Genomic DNA, 21,030 nt, shown 5'->3' with positions numbered 1-21,030 from the left:
TTGTAAGAGTTAAGAATTAAATTTTGACTGAGATAATCCCGGAGAGAGCGAAGGAGAAAAGAAGAAGAAGAAGAAGAAGAGGAGGTTCTACACGTGTCTGCCCTTCCTGCGTCACACACATTTCCCCGACGGTAGTCGGTCATGTAGCGCAATCTCCAATTCGTCGTCGGTGGCATCACTCGGTGTTCCTTATTCGCGTATGTTGGTGTAAAGGTGCACACAGTGAAATTGGTCGGAGGGCGCATGTCTGACCGACGACGGCTAAGAGGGCGCGAGCAAGAGGGTGAAGCAAGGGTTAGAGGGAGACGAGACCCCCACCTTTACCTCTCGTGGCATCCGCCACTGCCGAGCCCTGGTCACTAGTCCGAACAGTCTACCCCTTGTCACGGCACGTACGCGTAATCTCGTTCCTTCTCTGTTCCTCACCGTTCTTCCTGTTGCGCTTCAAACCTACGGCATTCGCCAACCTTTTCCATCAGCAGCGGATAAACGCAACGGCTGCTGCCGAGTCGCGTGCACCTCGATCCGCGTGGATCCTTTCATTTTTTTCATCGCAAAGAAAATTTGCACATCGAGCCGCGATGTTTACGTAGCGAGGTGGAAGCTGATCGTGGACTCGCGCCAGACTTGAAGCGTGAAAACGAGTCTGGCGTGCGAATACATGGTTCATTCCGCCGATTCGAGTGACAGTAGAAGATCGTGATCGTTTAACGTTCGACAAGTGAGAGGAGAGAGAGATAGATAGAGATAGAGAGAGAGAGAGAGAGAAAAGGGAGAATCAGCGAGGTGGTAAACGGAGAGGTAACTGGAGGCAGGTGAAATGGAAATCACCTAATGGCAGCGTCCTCCGGAAGGCGATCCTCGTGCACGCGGCACGGAATTTCACGAGAAGTTTCAATCGAGCGGATTATCCGAACGTCGCTCAGAAATTAAGTTACGGGACTGGAAAGGCTGGCGATCGATGCTGCTAGTCGCTCGAGAGGAGAGTGCCTCAACGAGCAGCGAGTGAGACAGTGGCGAATGGATAGAAAGCGAGGTAAAAAAAAAAAAGCTTTCGTGAAAGGTGTTTGACGATCTCACGTGCGTCGAGGTTCGTGGAGGTCGTCGACGGTGTTCTGGCGAACGGCGACGTTTGACCTTCGACTATGGTTCGCGCGTCGTTGAGCAACACGCTGCTCGCCGTCGGTCCATCAACCCCCGAACACTTGGAACAAACTTCTCTTACTTCTTGTTCCACTTCTTCCGAAGCTTTTTAAAGAGAACATTAAAGCGACACTGTTCGCACTTTCGAACTAACGTCGTTGCGAGAACGTAGGCGTTTTAATCGTCTTCGAAATTGAGTGTTGGCGATATTAGGACTTATAGAGATCCAAGGATGACCCAATTAACTTAGCTGAGTCTGATTCGTTTGAATTATATCATCGAAGCTTCGGAGAGAACAGGTTATAACGAGGCGATCCACGTGTTCGATGTTCATCCCCGTATGGGAGATTAATCCGCTCCGCTATCTGCTCCATTCTACGGGTTTATCAGCCTACGAATATTGGTCGTCGAAGGAAATACGTCGCGATTAACACGCTCGATGATTTAAGGCGGAGGATTGGAGGGAAACGAACCGTGTTACATCCTGCCAATTTCTACGAGACGTTTCAAGACGGAGATGACTGCTCGTCTTTAAAGGATTTGGAGACGAACCATTTCAATATTCCAAAGTATTTTCCATCAAAATATTCAAAGAAATCAGAACTATCTAGATTGAAAAAAAAAAATTAAAAGAAAGATGTCCTTCCTTCTATGTTTCTATACACGAGTCACGAGGAAGTAGGATGGGATTACATCCTTGAAGCGAAAAGGGACATCCTTGAATAAAGTTCACCTTTTCTCGCGTCGAGGGTGGTGCGTTTAATTTGAGATAGTGTGATCATTGAACGCGGTGATGAGAAAATTCCGTCGCATAGGGAAAGGAGCTTAAATTGCAAACGCTGCTGGATCGAGGACATAGTTTCCACGTGGCGTCGGATGCGTCCTGGATCGGAATGTAATTTTAGCGAATAGATGATCGCCTCGGTTCTACAGGGATTACACAAGGCCTTGTCTCGAACGCTATGGACATTAATTAGTCGACGATGCATCGTGGGATCAATGTTATAGTGATGTCGAGTAATCTCGTATGTTCGAAACAATGTAAAACAACGACGAAGGTAATTAAAAGGGACTAAAGGACAGAGGAGGTCATCCTCGCGAGCAATTAACAGTGACTTTATTGAAAAACTATCGTTCCTTGTAACGGTTGAACAGTGTTTGAAAGTATCCAAGTAATCTTCCAGTATTAGACAATCAACGACATGTCCAGTATTTAACAATCATCGACAGAAGCAACGACGAAGCGTAGTCAAAACCATCTGCTCGAAGTGTTGAGTAATCGTAGGAGGAAGCACGAAATAACCGTTCACCGAAGGGCAACCGGCGACCTGTCAGTTCCCGCGACGAGCTCGATTACCGAAGCAGAATAATCTGGACAAATCGAAGGTGTACAAGCTGAGAACGAACGTCGAGGTCACTTATGATGGGCTGCAGACCGGCAGCTAAGTGGAAGGTGGCGGAAGGGTGCGGTCGCGGGCAGCTCGAGTCGGCTTCCTCCTCGCCGAGGTACACCGAGGTGATCAAGCCCGCCAGCGAGACGACGATCGTTCAGAAAAGAGAGGATCGTGGTTCGAGCAGTAGCGTTGAAACGGACGAGGAAGAGGAAGAGGAAGAGCTGGCCGGAAGGGGATTACAGAAGTGGACGTCGAGGTACGATCGGTCGTTCGGTAGAAACGAGACGATATTCAGCAGATAGCTGCCAAGTGAGAATGCAGAGATTGCGCTCGACCTTCAAGAGGTCTCGCACCCCGACGGGAGCGGAAATGAAGTCGCAGTCTAGCCTGGAGGTACCGAAGCAAGTCAGGTCGGCTTCCTTCGACGAGATCCAATTGGAGGCTAAAAGACAGGACGATATCAGAGACGCTAGATCAACCAGGACCACCTCATCCTCGTCGTCCTCTTGTTCGCCGGCAAAGTCGCAGGATTCCTCGCGAGGAAGACGAGCCTCGACGCTCAGAGTGCCGCAGTTGCAAAGCGGACAACGATCCAAGAGTTTCGACGTCTGCGAGAGAAGTTACGGCTCGTCTTCCAGTCAGCAATCTCTGGGCAGCATTCGACGCCCGGAGACGCCGACGATCCAAGTATCGGGCTGCTATCACTGTGCCTGCGTTGAAGAGTATAAGAATCTCTATTCGAGCCGAGATGAGGATGAGCCTTCCTCGAGGGAAGACGAAGAGGTGGACGAAGGCGAGGACACCTCCGACGACGAGGACTCCGAGTTGATCGACAGAAGCGAAGGTAGCCCCGAGATCAGGGTCACTTTGACCACGTTCACCGAGAAAGGCGCCGATGTCACGGACACGGTACCGGAAGTTGTGTCCCCTGTGGTGCCAGAGATCGTTCCCGAGGTTGCGCGAGACGATACGGACACCAGTGCGGTGAGAGGTGAATTATTCCCGGAAAGACAACGCAGAAGATCGCTCGCCTCGCCGAAACTCGCTCGTCAAGAGGCGCTTACTTCTTACCCCATCGACCTACCAACGGTGGTTAGCTCGACCGAGGACGAAGAGAAACTCGAGGACGATGAAGACGACGAGGAGGTGGCTAACGTCGAAACCAACAAGTCCAAGATCGTCGTCAGAGATATATTTCTAACTGTTCCCGAGTTGAAACGGGATCGTGCCGCTTCCGTGGACTCTTGCTTTAATAACAAGAACGGAAACGGAGGAGATGCGGATACATTGGCCGTTCCTCAACAGAATATACGATCGAAGAGCGTCGATATCGTTCTGCCTACAGACGCGCAGACGAGGTACACGGCTCTACTTCCTGGCACCGAGGCTCGACCTCCAAGAGGGTGGGTACGTCTGGTGAATGGAGCAAGTCTCTTGTTCTGAATATTTTGAATTTTCTGAATGGTTGTTCGTCGCGATTCTCTATCTCGTTTCTATTCTACTCTGGTCAAGAAGAATCTTTCTTGCTCCTTCTTTCATCGATGTTTGTTTTCTTTGTGCTGTCTTTTCGATTTTTTATATTAAGTCGTACCGTATCGAATGATCAATTTTCAAACTTAGATTCGTGATTTGATGACGATAGAAGCATCACTTGTTGCATACCAATTTGAAATTTAAATTTCAATTAAGTTTCCATGTTGCGAAATTGGTCATTTGATACGATACAATTTATAATAGTTGTTGTTGTTGAGTGTTGCTCGAAAATTAATGAATAATTTTTAAGTATCGTCGGATTCGACTTGCTAACTCCAACGAGATAGAGGCTTATTATTGCACGTTTGTCTTTAGATATGATTAATTTTATGAGAACCAATGGGATGGTTTCAATGGTAGATTCCATTTTTAGAATTTCGGTGGAACTCGCAGAGGGTGAGTGCTGAGATATAACGACGACATTTTTTCCAGATATATCTATTATAAAGGGCCTTGGAGAACGTTCTACCCTCGTCAGGAATATGTTTTTTAAAAGATACTCGAACTCCCAACGAATCGAACATCATTGTTTGCAAAGAACGTACATCGAAATATTCCACCTTGATATTTTCGTTTCACCCTAAAACTCGCTTCTTCGAATTTCAGGGGAAATACCTGGTGGAATCAAACCGAAGGATCCTTAAGCGAAACAAAGTACCGTGATCGTATATATTTCTTTTATTGGAATAACGATACATGTATATAACAATTTAAAGATAATCATTTTCCAATTTATAAAATGATCCATTTAACAAATTATTCGACCACTCGAGAAACATAGTTTCTATCTGAAATCTTTCTGATGTTCGACGTTCAATGATTTCGATACGAAACGGATAGCCGCATACGATAAGCGCAGAACGGCATAAGCCTATGTATGTACGTCATTTCGCGTTCCCTTTTCCTGTCTCGCGTTTGACCTACATACCCAACAATTTCCGCGGACTAATTATACAGAAAGCAGATAAGAGACATGGTCGAAGCAAACTAAAATTTTTATGAAATCGTCCGAGGGCTAGTCGATGTCCGACGATGAATAGTTTCGATTAAAGTCGGAATTTCATTAAAGTCAATTTCATTTTGCCGCATCTGCGATTACGAGGTGATAACGTGTCTTTTGTGCGCCGGGAACGGTCAGCCTTTTCTATTTCGGGCAGATTAAGACGTCAATGATTCAAGGGAGAGAGGAGTTTATTAAAATTACTAACTTCTGTTCCCTTTCTTGCCACAAGAATAACACGAGAAATTCAATTTCTGTCTGGACATTGTTTTTTGAAGTCCTTTCCAAAATCATTTATTACAATTTTCAGACAAAAATTGTATTTCTCTTTTGAAATTTTCTTCGTCTGCGGTTTTTCTAGTCTTTTGTTCGCAAGTTTATTAGAAATCTAACGAGTTTAATTGAAACGTAGCGGCGCAGAGATACTCGAAACGTTGATCATCTAAAACTGAAGTTCCTCTTCGCTGATACGAAGAAGTCGGATAACGAGATTTTTATTACCATGGTCGTTGAAGTCGGTAAATGGGAAGAAGTACAATTTTTCAAAAGTAAAGTAGTCGCTTCTTCTTCTTCTTCTTCTTCTTCTTCTTCTTTTAGCTGTCTTCTGTACGCGTTACGCAATTCATCTTGCAACGAGAATATTAACTAAACCTCCTGTTTCAATTAGGACGGTTTAAATATCGTTCGGTCTTGATCTTTTGAAAGTTTAGAAGAATGTTCAGTCAGATAAATGTAATTCTTCGTAATGAAAGGATTAAACTATTTGCTCGTTCAATCTTCGAGCAGTAGGAATAAAAATTTCACCGGTGAAAAATCGTTCGCTTGTTAGGGGTGACCGATTGATCGTGAAGGAGCGAAATAGGCAAGCGGCAATTGAAACCCGTCGAACGTGAAAATTTTCATCGGCTGAGAGAAAATGCAGTCGCAGTTTCACGGCCTCGATTGAGCTATTTCTGTTCAGCTTCTCGGATAACGAACGATCTCGCAATCGAATTACGAACGTCAGGAATTAACGGAGAATGCGATACGAGCGCGTTTCATTCCGTTCGTCGTGACTTGAAAGTGGTATTTTGTAGGGGTAGAAAAAAAAAAAAGAAGAAATACGTCCTTGTAATTGGAGACTGCCGTTGGTGACTTTATCGTTTAATCGATACATCTGATTTACTTTTTTTTACACCTACAAGAGATCCAACGAGATAAGTTATTGGAATATCGTAAGAACAATTGTTCTACTTTTCCCTGTGAATTTATAAATGCATTCGGATTGATTCACGAAGGGGTAATGAAAACTCGTTAAATCGGTTCAGCTATCGTGATTCCAATTAGCATGCACGTTAATCGAATTCGCAAAGAGTATGGCCGTTCAATTCTGTGAACGAGTTAGTCGAACAACTGTAATTAACAATGAAAGTATGGTAATGCGATACAACGATTCTACTTTGAAATCAATATATTCTGATATTATTTTACCATTTCAATTTGCTAAAATATAAACAATTATTGAAAGTTTGAAGTGTTTTTCGTCCGACGATCAAAGTGGCGAGAAACTTGAATGAACTTCTCGTTGTTAAGGATTCGATCAGTGGTTCAATTCGACGACAGATTTGATAAATAGAAGAAATTCCGATAACAGGGTAGATGGTCGTTTGAATATTGAGTGGTCTCGAAAGGGCCGTAGACCGACGGACCAAATACGGTCCAATTGGTAAATGAAATTTTCAAACTCGGCATTATGGTCTCGTATCCTCGAGAGGACGCTCGTGAATCTTTAATGATCGCAGACCGTTCATTATTAAGGAACTAATTCTACATAGCGCGTACCATGCCAGTCGAGTCTCGTTATTATTTAAAATTTATCCGTCGGTATAAGCACACGTGCTTTTTTTCTTTCACCTGTATCTTATTCTGTCTTTCAAACGATTCATTATTGAACAGCACAAAAGATATCGATCGATTGGCAAAGCAAACTGGCACAAATTGAAATTAATCCTTTCAATGTGACAGCGAGATAACAGGCTATTGTGTACTCGGCTACGATAATTATATAGGCACGCTATTATTTTGTAATTATTGCAATTTGCAAATGTTACCACGATTAGTAAATTTTCATTTTGGCTTTTAATTATCTATACGTAATAGATACGTATATTCTCTATCCCGCGATTGGCCCAGGTATTCGGTAATTTTCGCGAACTAATTATGCGGAAACCAGGGTAGAATGTAACTGGGTAGAATGAATAAAATTTTTATATAGTCCTCCAAAGGGACACGAGGTTCAGACGAGTGACTGTCGTCATTAATGTTGCACGCTGCACCGCCCATTATACTCCGACTGCTTTTTTGAAATTTAAAACATCCTTGAATTTTTCACCAGACTCCGTTCCCGCGAGAATTCACATAAGATAATATTAACTCCTTCTTTGCTCGCCACATCGTTGGATGCAGGCGAAAATGGTTTTCGATTAATCTCGATGCTCCAACACTATGACTTAAAAAACATTTACCAGCCGAAAGTCAACAATTCAAACTATTGCGGTATAGTTTTTCATAATTTTTAACTCTTTGAGAGTAATCTTTATAAAATTATTAATATCGATAACAGTTAACACGTGAAGCTGCTTAAAATTATTTTATTTTACATATTTTATGCTGCATGTGTATAATAAATGAAACGAATGATGAAGACGCTTAAATGTATCGATGTTAGCTAACAATTACTATTGAATCGTTTATACAGCATTTTAATTCCTCTTAGAATTGACATTATCCCCGTTCAGATTACGTTTTCTATTTTGTGAACGATCAAATTAGAAGGCAAACAAGTTCGGAAGATACTCGCTTCTGTGTCCCAGTGACGTGCATTGTCCCCGTCTTAATGGAATTTCTGTAGAGGAATTAACGTCAACTGCAACAAGCACAGGCCGGATATCGAAGTGTCAGCCTGTAATCGAGTGTCTTGTGGTTTCAGAGGGAGAGAAGAGGGTGGAACGAGTGGCGGCCACCGTGAACCCCGATCAACTCCCGATTGGGGTCCTGGTGCACTAAATGGGGAACATCTTTGGGTACCAACCTCGGCTTCTGGTGATTTTTGTTACGTCAACGACTGCTCGGTAAGTTTTTTCTTTTTCTTTTATCTTTCGATTATATTCAATAACAATTTTATAAATTTATAAATTTTTAGTTTGTAAGCAAGTAAATAAGAAAACATCCCTCCACGTTATAATGGAAAATGTTAAATCGAACAGTCACATTTGAAATTACTTTTCGATTTCAAAGGAACCTCCATTATCTGTATTTTTCAATTTCTTATCATCTTCCAACGGGGTGGTTATTGAAATCAACGTTCGATTCTCCTTTTATTCGTCGAAACTCTCAAACATTTTTCTTCTTCAAAAGAGCATTATATCTTAATCGATGAAGAAAAGCAATGAAAGGAAAGCATTAAAAACAGAACGGATGAAGTTTGATAATAACAGAGAACACGGTATCAGGCGATCCATCATATCGGCCCATTTATACGAGCACAGCGAAAGGGTAGGAATATAATCTGTTGCAATTGTATCAGAAATAGAATTTCACGGGACACGTTAAATCATTCCCGTTGGATTGATCAAATATTACGTTAATCGTTTTCACGTTAATCCGTTAAATAATCATCGGTTCGGTAACGAGTAAATAATTACCTTCTACTGCCATCTAAATTCGTCGACCATTGCGGTACCGTGCTCGTTTCGGTTCGTATTGGAAACAACAGCATCCTCGTTAATTGTTTCTCTGTTTCGCGTTTTGTCGAACGTATCGTGAAGAACGATTAAGTTCGATAGGAACGAAATAAAAATTGAGGGAGAAACGAGAAACAGAAAATGTTTGGTCGAGTCTCTTTCACATTCTTCCAGCACGTTCAAAACGACATCCCATTTTCGCCAATTTGTTCGCAGCTGCCTGGAAACACGGTCGCAAGAAGGTGTTAAAACGGTTTTTAATTACTTTTGCGACATTCTATTTTTAGCGGTCTACCAGAGAACGTCGGATACTCTATAAGACTTTATTTTCGTAACCATCTTTCCATTTCGATTGCTTCGCGTTTGGTGAATTTTTAATTACTCTTTAATTCAGAACCAGATGTTAACTGTTGTTAATTATGTAGGTATGCTCCCTGTTTTCTTCGTATTCTTCGTTTATTTCTGTTAATTATCATTCTGTCAGCTCCTCGTTTTCACTGTAAATAAAAACTGAAAGGATTTTGAAATTTTCAGATTTTCAGACAACTACTTTTTACCTTACGGAGAGAGGGTGTCTGATTCAGTTTAGTAGGATGATAAACGAACTCGAAGAATACCTTATGCATTATTCAGTGAAGCTTCTCGTTTGCTACAGAAAAGATATTAGGATGTTTTTCAGATAAAATTATCACCTTAGAAGATATTTTAACTTTCAACCTTGCAATGTTGCATGATATTTAGTGTTGAAATTAAAATCCGCCCCTTGATAAATATTTCTCTCTCTCTCTCTTATATTCTATATAGATGATTCAACAATAATAAAAGCAAAGAAAAACTATAATTAATCATAAATATCAATTATGTTGTTTCATCCCTCGAATTTTTCGAGTCTCCCTTTTATTGTCTGCACGGCGTTGTAAAAAAAGAATGAATAGCTAGTTAAAGAATGTACCAACGTAGCGAGCTACCAATAATCGTAAAAAAAAACGAGGGAAATAAAAGCGTGAAAGAAAATGGTCGGTAAGTACGGATCCGTGAAGCGTGTTTCTCAAAGGTACGACCGTTCGAAGAGCGAATAAAAACGCAACGTCTCTCGGCATGAAAAATGGTGTCTATGAAAGTAGCGATGAATAGCTGAACGAAGAAGAAGGAGACTTCTATAACTGTGCCAGTCTGAAAATACTTTTTCGCGGCACGTCGCCCGACAACGTGCATCTTTTATTATCAGCCGGATCCGCGATATTTTTGAGCAACAGTTCACCAGGGAATACGTTTCATCCCATGCATCGTTCATCTTCTTAAAATGGCTATTTTGAAAAATTGTAAATGGCTGATGGAACTTTCGAAAGCCGATGAAAAATTGACTGAACCTGAAACAGCGGTGAGGATTATGCTTTCACGAGAGCCACGTTTATTTCGTTATACGATTTCTTGCCTCTTTTACGAGCATCCTTATTGCTGTAAGGTGGATCATTCGTTTTGTCATCTTATGGTTCTTCATAGAATTATTTTTTCCTTTAGATCCATTACATTTCAGAAGAATGGAATATTTCTTTGATACATTCGGTATTGATTCATGGTGGTTCGAAGGTTACGGATGAAATATAGAGAATTTGGTCGTAAGGGAAACCAGAGGGTATCATAAATAAATTGCAAATTACTTTTCATAAACAACGTGTTCAGTATTGATTTTGTAATAGTTCAAAGGTTACGAGTGAAAAGTAAAAAAATTCGGTCGTAAAAATGTCATGAACGTATTAAAAATAAATTGCAATTTGAAATTTTCAGCTACATTTTACTCTTAATCACGCTATAAAGGAAAATTGCTTAGGTTTTATAGTAGAAGATTAATTAACGCTCGATAATTAAGTCGTTCGCGTCTGAAATATCTAATCCAGGATCTAGAAGAAACGTTATGTGTATAGGCGGATATCTAATTAGAAAAATTCTAAGCGATCGTTCCCAGAAGATAGCTTTATTAACTCACTTTTTTCCTTTTGAACGAAAGTTGGATCTGTTCAATTAGGAATGATGAGTTTTCCCAAGCGACTCATTTTTAATGAACATTCAACTATGAAATAATTACGACTGTGTTACGTAAACACAATCAATGTTAAAAACAATAAAATCACAATTTGTAACTCAAGAAATTTTATTCGCCCAATGTTTTTGCTTAATTGGAGTTGTTTTAAAGTTTCTCGACTCGTCTTCAATGAAACGCAGTAACTCATTAATATAATGCGATTCATTGATTTTACACGGTATACCGGCCCAATTATAGTATATTAATTGATTTCTCAGAATATACACGCCATATCTATTTTTACGTCCATACTGTGAACAAAAATAAACATTCAACCCTTAAGTGGTCGTATATAGAATTGCAAACACGTTATTTTAGAAGTTTCTTTGAAACTTGTGAAAATATTTTTATGGAAATTGGAGACTTAATTGTTTTTCGTAGAATATTCATCAGTACTAAAATTTTTATGCTTTCCTTGTGCAATCAGAACAAACCTTTTGATGTTTCTCTTTTCCAATATATTTCCCTTATAACTAATCACTTTTTTTCACTCGCTCGCGTTTATTTCACGTTTCGCGATAAACGCGTTCGTTTAACTTTGAAATCACAGGGAATCTGGACTGCAGCACCATAATGAAACTGGTAAAGTTACAGGCGGCGATATAGCTTCCGTATGTACATGTGTGCGTGTGTGTTAATAACGGAAATTGGCAATCTACGGAAACACTTTGTCCGGGTATAAAAAGAAAATTATCGGGCATGCCTCGATTACAGGCTATTGCGATGAAGCTGAGTAACGTGCAGGGTAGGGGGTGGTAATTTTCCCTGTGGCAGCGTGTCCGGCACGGTAAATATTTTTGCAGCTAGTTTGCATGATACTAAATTAGAAATTGCATCAAAGCTTGCCACTGGCCACCAGTAATTTTACGTGTTACCTGCATCGTGTTCGATGTGATTTTCGAGGTATTGACGAGAAATAACAGCAACGTGTTCGTTTCGCGAAAATTCTCCGTTTTTTATTCTTTTTTTTTATTTTATTTTATTTTTTTTTTTTTTTTTTTTTTATTGTACCAATTCGACGTGCACGAAGGGATGAAAAATTGTTGAGGTCAGCTAAAACAGGAACGTTAATACGTTTTACCTAGATTTAACTATTTTTACGCGAACCTTACGTGTCGGTTGTTAATTTAAAGTCGATTTATTTTCTTAATTTGAAAATTGGTAATGTTTGTTATAAACAGAATTTTTAATTACAGAGGATCTATTGATTTCGTGAAGCGGCAAGTGGAAAGTATGTGAAAAACGACGCGTTTAAGGGATAAATCTCAATTTGCATAAAACGCGAACGTCCCGAGGGTGCAATTTCATCGCAATTCCGTGAAATTAAATTTGTGTCGATTTTCATGTGGTGGAAGATGTTCCTCCACTATGAAATGATTCGAAATCGAAGCATATCCCGTGACATTTCAACCGAGAAATAGTTGAATATTCGCTCAATGAAATTCCCTGCAACGAGTTCCTTCCTTTTTTTTTTCTTGTACATCCTTCAAATATACAAGTTTGCGATATCGCTCGTTTCTCTTATTTCCCTGCCCCGTTTACGTTTTCACTCTTCTCTCGGCAATTTTATAAACTTCCGTCAGCACTCGTAAAGGCAAATGTTATTGCCTTCCTTCGTGTCTTTCATTACCTTCTCTTTCGACCAGATACGGGTTGCTTTTATAAGAGTCCGCTATCATAAAATTAAACCTTATTGCAGTTTGTTCTGCGCTCTCGGCGAGGATTTAATATTCGTTGACGAAATAGATGCGATATCTCAGCGAGACAATAAAATAGAATTCTTTTTTTCAAACAAACTTTTGACAAACAAGCTTTTCCCTTTTTCTAAATACGATCTATGTATTGTTTCAAATTTTTCACGAGTTTCTTCTTTCAATCAATTCATTGTATACGAATGTATCGATGCTTTTTTTTTTAATCGCTGGAGAACAGTTATGCAGTAACAATATGTTTTTTAATTTTCAAATTTCTCTGTTGAATTTTATTTCACTGGCAGCAATACGGATATTGATACAACATGTTTGTTTTTCCTTTAACGAGATTTGGTTACAAGCAATCGCTACTCAGTTTATACGATGGTGCATTCTGAAATTGAAGGTTCAACACGTGCCGTTTAACTCAATAACTAAATATATTTCGCATTGCCATTATAAGTAGCAAAATATAACATTAGAATAATTTTATATTTTATGAAATGTCATAAAACGTGCATAAGTCGAAGTAGATTAACTTTTGTTGAACACCGTAAACCATCGATGACTAGTATCCTGAAAGGTAATATGGATTATTGAGGATATCGAGAATATTGTAAATAATAATTAACACATTGAGGAGTAATCGAATGGAACGAATGTAGCTTTGAATGAAATATCGAAATACGAAGTTTTGTAAAACCGAATTCGAAAAATTGCATCAGTTGCATCGTTTCGAACGAAAATTTTCTCTCTTCCGTCGTATTGATTCAGAAAACACAGCGAATCTAATCACGCAGATAGCACTACACGCTTCTAGTCGCTCTCAAAGGGAAACTCTGACGCAGAAAAATTCTCAGAGTGAACGTTGAAAAAAAAAACAAGATCAATCGTATCGGTTTCGCGAATGTTTCCGTCGATCGTGTCAGCTCGATGGAAAAACTTACGATTAATTCAATTAAACGCTTATGGGAACGTATAGATGCAGGAAATGAAAAAAATTGAAAGCATGAACTATTTACATCGGTTCGACATGAAAGAATTTTCTAAAATTTGTGGAAAGCTGCGATATTCAACGCCATTGAACTAGATCTCTCTATTTCAAAAGTATCCTGACACTTTTGTTTTATAGACAATACCATCCTTTCACAACGGAAGGATTACCTGTTAACAGTAGAATTTCACAAAACTACTCCCACGATTTATAGATCTCTCAATCAAACGAGAAACGTCCAAACGGAAGTTTCGTTTATTAACTGCAGTATTTGGGCGGCGTGCCGGAAACGAAAGCGTAATCCCGCTAAGATAAATAAATCTCACGGCTCGTCAACGACTCGGACGACTACCTGTTTTTAGCCGCGTCGAGAGCAATCCCATGTACCATAACGAAGATTGATTCCATCGGTAACCTCGGACTTTGATAAATCGGTAACCGTTCATCCGTTGAGTTTTCCATTTAAGTTTTCCGCTGCATCCTTTTCTTTTCTCTCGACCGTTGCTCGAAGAAGCTCGATCCTCCGCTCCGGAAGTCGCTGGTCGACGCTATTAAGATGATTGATCGACGCGACGTAGCGTCGCGCATTTTCGCGATGGGTAAATTTGCAAAGTAATACCCATTTGGTTTCCTTGAAAACTCACTTGAAAAATTGCACTCTTATTCATCCTCCAGTTAATCCTTTGCTATGCAAGTGTGCTTTGGAAACCGCGATTCCAATCTTGTTAATCGTGTTTCAAACAATTTAAAAACTTCATCGGTATTCGTTTTTGACGAACGGTCAGGCGAGGTTGAAGAAACTAGTACCCTGCCGTGGCGATGGCTGCATCAACCGTGCAGCAAGTTGCGCTGTAAAATTGTGACGATTTCAGTGGAAACGCGGTCGAGTAGAGAGCTAGAGCGGCTTGTAGAGGGTCAAGGCTGGTCGACAGACCCTCGTCGAACCTCTTCTTCATCGTTTCTGCTGCTCTCCAAAAAAGCTTTTCCCTTACGATATTGCTCATCCGTCGCAGTTAATATTGTCCTATATGTGTCACTCGAAATGTCGGTTTACTCTCTGTGCAACTACGATTCAGTTAACAACATTTTCATTTCCTTAGTTTGAAATAATTAACCGAGAGCCGAGTGGATAACGTTGTCGGGTCAGAAATTGAAACCTTAGCATAAATATTTGTTTTTGTTTTCACAAATCGACCTTGTACACCGGGCTTATTTAAACGTTAATCTCCTGTTGGCTACATTATTTCACACCGCTACGTGCACAGCTGTTCGATAAATAAATAATGACAGGTGGATGTTGGCAAAGAGACGAAGAACGATACAAGTGTTCGTACGATTGAATAAATTTAGACACGGTGCGTGTATTTGCCGGCATCGTTCCCGTTCCTAAATTTATCTTAACGTTAAATACATAATGCATAATGCAACGCGGAGCTGTTTCTTTGTTGCTAGATATGCGATAAACCAGGGCTATCGGAGAAGTTTGCACCATTAAAATCCAATAATCGCGTAACCCGTATGTAATCGGGGAACTTAAACGAGCCGAAGGTTTACAGGGTGCATTATCGCAAAAATGACGACCAAGAAATATCGCTGAGAGACTTAAAACGAAGCGTTTTTGCTTGCTAATGAGAACCTCGTCGAGCTAATGTTCCAGTTCTTTCGCTTAAACGAACCGATGCGGCAAAGCCTCAGAAAGATAGAAAAAGTGATTAACACGAGGATCGGGGTAGTTTCAAGGGGGATTGCATTTCTTTTTCACTTTTTTTCCCCGAGCACCGACGTAAACTTAGAAAGATACACCATGAATTTTTCTTGTGAAACTTTGCAAGCGTACACACGGTTTGTTCTTCGTTAAAGATTTTCTCTTTTTCAAATCAGAAAATATACGAATTTTCAGAAACACGGGGCCCGGATGAAATGTGCGGCATGTCGTGTGGTGGCTCACACGGTGTGCGCGACGAGTTTGAATTTCGCGTGTAAATCGAGCTTCCGGGACGTGGGTGTCCGGCAGTATCGCGAGCAACCGAACACTCAACACCACTGGGTCCACCGTCGTTCCCAAAAAGGGAAATGCGGGAACTGCGGCAAGTCTTTCCAATCGAAGCTGAGCTTCACCTCGAAGGAGATCGTCGCGGTGAATTGCAGTTGGTGCAAACGTGCCTACCACAACAAGGAAGCGTGCTTCAACGTGCAGAAAATCGGTGAAAATTGTGAACTTGGTGCCCATTCTTCCATCATCGTTCCACCCTCTTGGATCGTCAAGTTGCCCAGGAAAGGTAGTTTCAAGAGCAGTCTCAGGAAATCGCCGAGAAAAAAGAAATCTGGCGGTGGAGGAAGCACCGGATCCAGAAAGAAATCGAAGGAAAAAGATAAAGAGAAGGATCAGGATCAAGGGAAATTGTGGGTGGTCAAGCCTATACCTACGGCATCCGTGAAACCGGTGCTGGTTTTCATTAACCCGAAATCTGGAGGAAATCAGGGTGCCAAATTGTTGCAGAAATTCCAGTGGCTGTTGAATCCTAGACAGGTGTTCGATCTGACGCAGGGTGGACCCAAAATGGGGTGAGTTTTGTTATCTCCTCTATTCATAGATTTGTTTAGAATCATTTTTACTTTCGTCACTGTAGACTCGATGCTCGGTGTAAAAAATTTGCTTTCATTACAAGAAAATTATTATTCATCACTTGGGTCCATATGGATCCAAGCATCGCCGTTCGAGTGTTAAAGAACATCGCGAGCGGCACCTTTAAATTTAACACTCCGGGTTTGGGTAAGGAATTAGGTTAATTGAATGGAAATCGAGATGAAAATGAATTGGTCGAATGGATTAGACGAAAAGGATGGCAGGATATTGGAAAATATGATAAATGAACAAGAGGTTTAATCAAAGTTCCACGAGTCTGGCTCGTAGCCAGGAAATAGCTGAATAAGGGCGAACGTTTTCGAACAAAAGTTGTCGCTATGGTATTATCGAAACTTCCTCGAGAAGTTTAGGAGAAAGTTGGTGCATTTCACTTCATTGCATTCACAACGTCGTAAACAACGCTCATTCAGTCCAACTATGATTGCGTACAAACGATAAAAGTCCTTTACACCCGTTTCCCAATTAATGTCCTCAAATATATTTCTGCAGTGAACCAGTTAATTAGCTTCCCTCTTTAAAAAGCTCATAATTTTCGTAATTTCCTAAGAATATAATCTTAACACGTTCTTTGCACAAATCTAATATTTTACAAACTTTTATTCCCCTTTCCTCAATTTTCTAGGCTAGAATTGTTCAAAAAAGTTCCTAATCTACGAGTTCTCGCGTGTGGTGGTGACGGTACAGTTGGTTGGGTGCTATCGATCCTAGATCAGATCGGTGCATCTCCTCCACCGGCCGTCGGAGTACTCCCTCTTGGAACCGGAAACGATCTGGCAAGGGCGTTAGGTTGGGGCGGTGGTTACACGGACGAGCCAATCGGGAAAATCTTAACTAACATCGGTGAGAGTGACACCACGTTATTGGATAGGTGGGAACTGATAGTCGAAAGAAATCCGGATGCCCAGGGCGACGACGATAACGGCAAGGGCAAAGAGAATCTACCTCTGAACGTCGTTAATAATTACTATTCCCTTGGAGTAGATGCTCACATCGCTCTTGAGTTTCACGAGGCTCGAGGTTAGTAACTGTCCTCGAGTAGCTTACCTGTAATGCGTGCAAGAAGAAATAAAGCAATAGCTTAAAGGTGATTAAAATGTAATCGCAGAGGCGCATCCAGAAAAATTCAACTCGCGATTACGAAACAAGATGTACTACGGTCAGATGGGTGGCAAGGATCTGGTCTTGCGAAAATGGAAGGACCTCTCGGAATTCGTCACGTTGGAATGCGATGGCCAGGATGTGACGCCAAAATTGAAGGAACATCGCGTCCATGCCATTGTATTTCTGAACATCGCCTCGTACGGTGGTGGGACACATCCTTGGGGCGCTGCTAGTGGAACCAAGGAACCATCGACCGAGGATGGGATAATAGAGGTCGTTGGTTTGACGACGTACCAACTTCCGCTTCTTCAAGCAGGGGGTCATGGTACCTGTATTGCTCAATGTAGCACAGCTAAACTGGTTACTACGAAAACCATTCCAATGCAGGTAATTAACTCTTAAAAAAAAAAAAAAATAAGAATCATTAGCATTTTGAAGCGCGAAGATCAGAATTAAAATTAGAAAAATTTCTAAATATTAACCATGGAGAAATTATTTTTGTTTCAGGTTGACGGAGAGGCTTGCCGATTGTTGCCATCTATTATAAATATGAAATTATTAAACAAAGCAACGATGCTGGCAAAAAGGAGGAACGCTAGCAAGCCGCCGCAGGACGTGAAACTGGATAGATTAAACTTGCCTGTAATGAAAATAAAGATGTCGGATTACGAGAAGTATCATCACGATAAAGACATGTTGAAGAACGCCGCGTCGACGTGGATCGCTGATCCACTCGATCTCGATGCCACCACGGACCTCGAATCCTTGAGGACGATCCTGGCGAAAGATCATAATATGGACACTTGTTGCTTCCTTGACTGTAAGTATTTCGTCGCTCTTCACTTGGAAAACTTATATACGAGGTCACTCCAGAAAGTAAGTTCCGTTAAGCAATTAAACAAAAAGAGACCATTATTAGAAAAACACTTTTATTGCATAATGAAGTACAATGCTTAGATTATCTTTCAGCATAGTTGCCACCATTGTTGAAGCATTTATTGTAGTGTTTGATATTAAAAATGTGATTTATTAGAACTAAGGATACACAGATGATAATATTATTTTCAACGCAACTCTTTTCTCTCTCGACTCTCAACGACACTTCTCGACTCCCATTCCAATCTGTCGCTTTTCGCCAGGAAGAAAACCCTCGCTGGCCCTTTCCCTCCCACCACGCTCCTAGAAAAACACCCCCGACGCATCGGCCGATCGCCTAGTCGTTGGGTCTGTCTTCTGTCCGTCAACGCTTTCACTTTCATGACCCTTTTCCTGTCCTCCTGAGAGAGCTAACGTTCTCTAAACCTACGATACTACATTATTATTGCGCAGTATGAGCTTTTGTATGCCCTCGTCGTTAATAAGATGCCGCCGGCGATGCCAATCATATGGTGGCAGCATTTTTCACCTCGTCGTCTACCGTGAACTGCTTGCCAGAAAGAAACGATTTAAGGTGCTGGAAAAGATGATAGTCATTTACAATTAGTGCTAGATCGGAGCTGTGGTATGATAAATGCTTCAACAATGGTGGCAACTATATTGAAAAATAACCTAGGCATTGTACTTCATTACGCAATAAAAGTGTTTTTCTAATAATGGTTTCCTTTTGTTTAATTGCTTAACTGAACTTACTTTCTGGATTGCCCTCGTACAATTTTCTATAAAATATATGGCTTTAATAATACATGTGCTATCTAATGGTATAAGGGTTGTGGCGATTCTTCCTCAATCCTTTGGATTAGGAATTAAATCTCTTTTTCAGCGTGTACCGCGGAACGGTTCTTCAGGATCGACAGGGCTCAAGAACAGTTGCATTACGTGACCGATGTTGCTGTCGAGGTAGTCTACGTTCTCGAAGAGAGTGCGAATAATCAGTCAACCGAACCTGAGGGAAAGGTATCTGCCAGCCAGGAACCTGAAACTGCTCATCCCTCTCCGAGGTATTCTTTACACGCTGAATTATCAAATTTTGTTTGTTTGTTTGTACGTAGTTTCATTGTAAATCTACAACCTGAATCCTTTCAAACACCTTAACCATACGTTCTTAAATAAAGAAGAGTTAATTTTAACATGTAGTCTGTAAAAACTCATCCGTTTGTTTGAAATTGCGATTAACCATATCTGTTTTTAAATAACAAATGCAACAGTTACAAAATTATGACTGGTAATTGTATGCAGGCGATAAGAACACCTTGATCCAACGTTCTTCATATCCTCAGCTCACACATTCGTCTGTGTGTCCATGATAACGTAATGGTAATGGAATCGTATCATTAGATTAATAGAAAGAACGTGTAATATAGCGAAGAACGGCCAAAATCAAATGCAGCCATGACACAAGAGCAGCCTAAAAGCGAATCGAAGGCGCAACCATCACCGGTACCAGAGAGCGAAACGGCTGAGAAACCGGCTGAGGATACGAAGACGCAAGCCGAGACTCAAGACACCGCCAAGTGTCAGGGATCAATGAAGAAAAACATGGCACGCGACGAACCGCAGAACACGAAGAAAGAGGAAAAGGCTAACGAAGGAAAAGTATCGAGGGACGCTGTAAAGGAAAGCGGTTCCTCCAAATCGATCTCTGTGACGACTGTCGCTCAGTCGCAACATCAGGCACCACCAACATTCATTAGGTGAGCTGTATACATATTTTCAAAATTAGTTCTCAAGTACTTCGTGTAATCAGGGATCTTGTTCGAAGAACTAAAACGGCTAGAAATTATAAGGATCATTACGATCATTATTACGTGATTGAAAATACGATTATCAATCATTATAATTGTATTGGTTAACTCGTAGTGAATGTTATATAAATAAAAAAGACAACTGTTTTCAGGGCAAGATGTAACGCGAATGAATGAACGTTTATTTGTTCCAGTCCACGGGATAGACTTTTCGGTTTGAGTTCTGAGGTCCACACCTTTAACACGAGATTACTGGAGAAAACCAGCGACGGTATTTTGAAAACTGCAAAGCTCGGCAATATCCAGGCTCTAAAGGAACTCCATGAGAGGGGATATTCCCTTATGTGCATCGACGCCACTGGACAAACTGCTCTTCACCTGGCCTCGAGATATGGTCACAAGGATATTGTCAGATATCTCATCGCTTGCGCACCATCGAGCATTTTGAACATGATCGACAACGACAAGTAAGTTTTAATAATAGAAATGAAGAAAAGCAAAGAACAAAAAAGAAATTAGATTTCAAATCGAGATCCTCGAGTAGCTCATAAATTAATTGGGTAATAATGAAAGTGATTGAAATTACGATGGAATTTAGCCTCGATCGAACGGACAGTTCATTATTGGCAGGCGAATGGAAATCGAATAAGAAAGAGGAGCTTGTTTTTTCATTACAGAGGTCAAACCGCTTTACACAAAGCGGCTCAATATAAACGTCGTTCCGTTTGCTGCATGCTAGTAGCCGGCGGTGCTAATTTAACTATCAAGGATCGACAAGGTAACACACCTCGCGATCTTGCTCTGCAAGCGGAGGATCGTGAACTCGCAGCATATTTATACAGTGAGTTTAATCCTTTTGTTCTCTGAAAAACACGTTCCCGTTGAAGATTGACAAACAATATACAATAATATCCCAGACATCATTAGAACACAGCTCCGCGTATTTTTCTTTTCTTTTTATTTTTTGAATATCTGCCTGTCAAAATGAATATCCACTCTCGCTATTGTCACGCCTTTACGATCGTTAAATCGACACCGTTC

The 21,030-nt window shown here is 40.9% G+C and overlaps 1 protein-coding gene across 3 annotated transcripts in view; it reads left to right on the top strand.

The window, feature by feature from the left end:
* rdgA (retinal degeneration A) overlaps positions 1–21,030 on the top strand; it is a 42,034-nt gene that overhangs the window by 19,562 nt on the left and 1,442 nt on the right. Inside the window, exons 2-11 of one of the 3 annotated variants that reach the window (XM_034339486.2) lie at positions 1,593–3,940; positions 8,039–8,180; positions 15,461–16,125; positions 16,830–17,224; positions 17,313–17,695; positions 17,816–18,128; positions 19,068–19,245; positions 19,609–19,938; positions 20,184–20,456; positions 20,667–20,830. In XM_034339486.2, the coding sequence (XP_034195377.1) occupies positions 2,853–3,940; positions 8,039–8,180; positions 15,461–16,125; positions 16,830–17,224; positions 17,313–17,695; positions 17,816–18,128; positions 19,068–19,245; positions 19,609–19,938; positions 20,184–20,456; positions 20,667–20,830 (3,931 nt within the window). In that variant the 5' untranslated portion in view covers positions 1,593–2,852. Of the gene's footprint in view, positions 1–7; positions 3,941–8,038; positions 8,181–15,460; positions 16,126–16,829; positions 17,225–17,312; positions 17,696–17,815; positions 18,129–19,067; positions 19,246–19,582; positions 19,939–20,183; positions 20,457–20,666; positions 20,831–21,030 lie in introns of those variants that run through there. The other 2 variants (XM_076690455.1, XM_034339487.2) reach the window with 2 other exon arrangements.

Source organism: Osmia lignaria, chromosome 10, assembly GCF_051020975.1.
Source record: "Osmia lignaria lignaria isolate PbOS001 chromosome 10, iyOsmLign1, whole genome shotgun sequence".
NCBI lineage: Eukaryota > Metazoa > Arthropoda > Insecta > Hymenoptera > Megachilidae > Osmia > Osmia lignaria.
Note: the sequence above shows the minus strand (reverse complement) of the source record. Positions and strands in the feature narration are given on the sequence as shown.